Source organism: Lissotriton vulgaris, chromosome 1_1, assembly GCF_964263255.1.
Source record: "Lissotriton vulgaris chromosome 1_1, aLisVul1.2, whole genome shotgun sequence".
Lineage (NCBI taxonomy): Eukaryota > Metazoa > Chordata > Amphibia > Caudata > Salamandridae > Lissotriton > Lissotriton vulgaris.
The window spans coordinates 74,739,423-74,741,767 of NC_141685.1; the positions used below are offsets into that span (position 1 = coordinate 74,739,423).

General features: G+C 42.3%; 1 protein-coding gene across 1 annotated transcript; it reads right to left on the minus strand.

The window, feature by feature from the left end:
• Positions 1 to 438: 438 nt before the first annotated feature.
• LOC147737379 (uncharacterized) lies at positions 439 to 2,124 on the minus strand. The gene is made up of 4 exons (XM_086927789.1): positions 1,931 to 2,124; positions 785 to 1,855; position 655; positions 439 to 615 (listed from the first exon to the last, which is right to left on the minus strand). Exons 1-4 carry the CDS (start codon positions 2,122 to 2,124, stop codon positions 439 to 441), a joined length of 1,443 nt encoding a protein of 480 aa, XP_086783915.1.
• Between the last annotated feature and the right edge of the window lie 221 nt (positions 2,125 to 2,345).

Below are 2,345 nucleotides of genomic sequence, written 5' to 3' on the forward strand. Positions count from 1 at the left end.
CGAAAACTACTGTCACATTCACTACAATGATAAGGTTTTTCCCCCCGTGTGTGTTCGCTGATGACTTTTTAGGTCTGATAGCTGGCTAAAGCTCTTCCCACATTCACTGCACTTGAATGGTTTTCCCCCCGTGTGTGTTAGATTATTACTTTTTAGGTCTGATAACTGACTAAAGCTCTTTACACATTCATTGCACTTGAATGGTTTTTCCCCGGTTTGTGTTCGCTGATGTCTTTGAAGGTGTGATAACCGCCTAAAGCACTTTGCACATTCACTGCAATTGAATAGTTTTTCCCGTGTGTTTGTTCACTGATGTCTTTGAAGGTCTGATAACAGACTAAAGCACTTTTCACATTCAGTGCCCTTGAATGGTTTTTCCCCTGTGTGTGTTCCTGATGTTTTTGGAGGCTTGATAAGTGACTAAAGCACTTTGCACATTCACTGCACATAAAATGGTTTTTCCCCTGTGTGTGTTCGCTGATGTATTTGAAGGTGTGATAACTGACTAAAGCACTTCGCACATTCACTGCACTTGAATGGTTTTTCCCCTGTGTGTGTTCGCTGATGTCTTTGAAGGTGTGATAACCGACTAAAGCACTTTGCACATTCACTGCACTTGAATGGTTTTTCTCCTGTGTGAGTTCGCTGATGAACCCTTAATGCTGAAGAGTCACGAAAACTACAGTCACATTCACCACAATGATAAGGTTTTTCCCCCGTGTGTGTTCGCTGATGACATTTTAGGACTGATAACTGGCTAAATCTCTTCCCACATTCAATGCACTTGAATGGTTTTTCCCCTGTGTGTGTTCGCTGATGTCTTTGAAGGTGTGATAACCGACTAAAGCACTTTGCACATTCACTGCACTTGAATGGTTTTTCTCCTGTGTGAGTTCGCTGATGAACCCTTAATGCTGAAGAGTCACGAAAACTACAGTCACATTCACCACAATGATAAGGTTTTTCCCCCGTGTGTGTTCGCTGATGACATTTTAGGACTGATAACTGGCTAAATCTCTTCCCACATTCAATGCACTTGAATGGCTTTTCCCCTGTGTGTGTTCGCGGGTGTATTTGTAGGTATGATAACCGACTAAAGCACTTTGCACATTCACTGCACTTGAATGGTTTTTCCCCTGTGTGTGTTCGCTGATGTCTTTGAAGGTGTGATAACAGACTAAAGCACTTTTCACATTCAGTGCACTTGAATGGTTTTTCCCCTGTGTGTGTTCCCTGGTGTTTTTGGAGGCTTGATAAGTGACTAAAGCACTTTGCACATTCACTGCACTTGAATGGTTTTTCCCCTGTGTGTGTTCGCTGATGTATTTGAACGTGTGATAACCGACTAAAGCACTTTGCACATTCACTGCACTTGAATGGTTTTTCCCCTGTGTGTGTTCGCTGATGTCTTTGAAGGTCTGATAACAGACTAAAGCACTTTTCACATTCAGTGCACTTGAATGGTTTTTCCCCTGTGTGTGTTCCCTGATGTTTTTGGAGGCTTGATAAGTGACTAAAGCACTTTGCACATTCACTGCCCTTGAATGGTTTTTCCCCTGTGTGTGTTCGCTGATGTCTTTCAAGGTCTGATAACTGACTAAAGCTCTTTACACATTGACTGCACTTGAATGGTTTTTCCCCTGTGTGTGTTCGCTGATGTATTTGAACGTGTGATAACCGACTAAAGCACTTTGCACATTCACTGCACTTGAATGGTTCTTCTCCTGTGTGAGTTCGCTGATGAACCCTTAATGCTGAAGAGTCACGAAAACTACAGTCACATTCACCACAATGATAAGGTTTTTCCCCCGTGTGTGTTCGCTGATGACGTTTTAGGACTGATAACTGGCTAAATCTCTTCCAACATTCAATGCACTTGAATGGCTTTTCCCCTGTGTGTGTTCGCTGGTGTATTTGTAGTTCTGATAACCTAATAAAGATCTTGACACATTCACTGCACTTTAATGGCTTTTCCCCTGTGTATGTGTGCTGATGAAGCTTGAGTAGTGATGTCAAACTAACGCTCTTGCTGTATGTGTATGATTCTTCTTTCTTGGTTAGTGTCTGTGGGTCGGGTATATATTTGTCTACATCCCATGACTGCATTTCCTGATGGGTCGACATGGCTGATAAAGCACTTGTGTTTTTCTCACACACTTTATATGTGTGCAGTATTTTGCACGTTTGAATTCTGTCTTAACAAGAAAATGCGATAGCCACCAAATATTTGCCACACTCCTAATATGTAGAAGGTGTCTTTGTAGGGGACTGTGCCTTTAGATTGGATTACGACTATACACGCTTGCGGATAAAGATGTATCTTCCTTCTGGGCGCTGCAGATCGA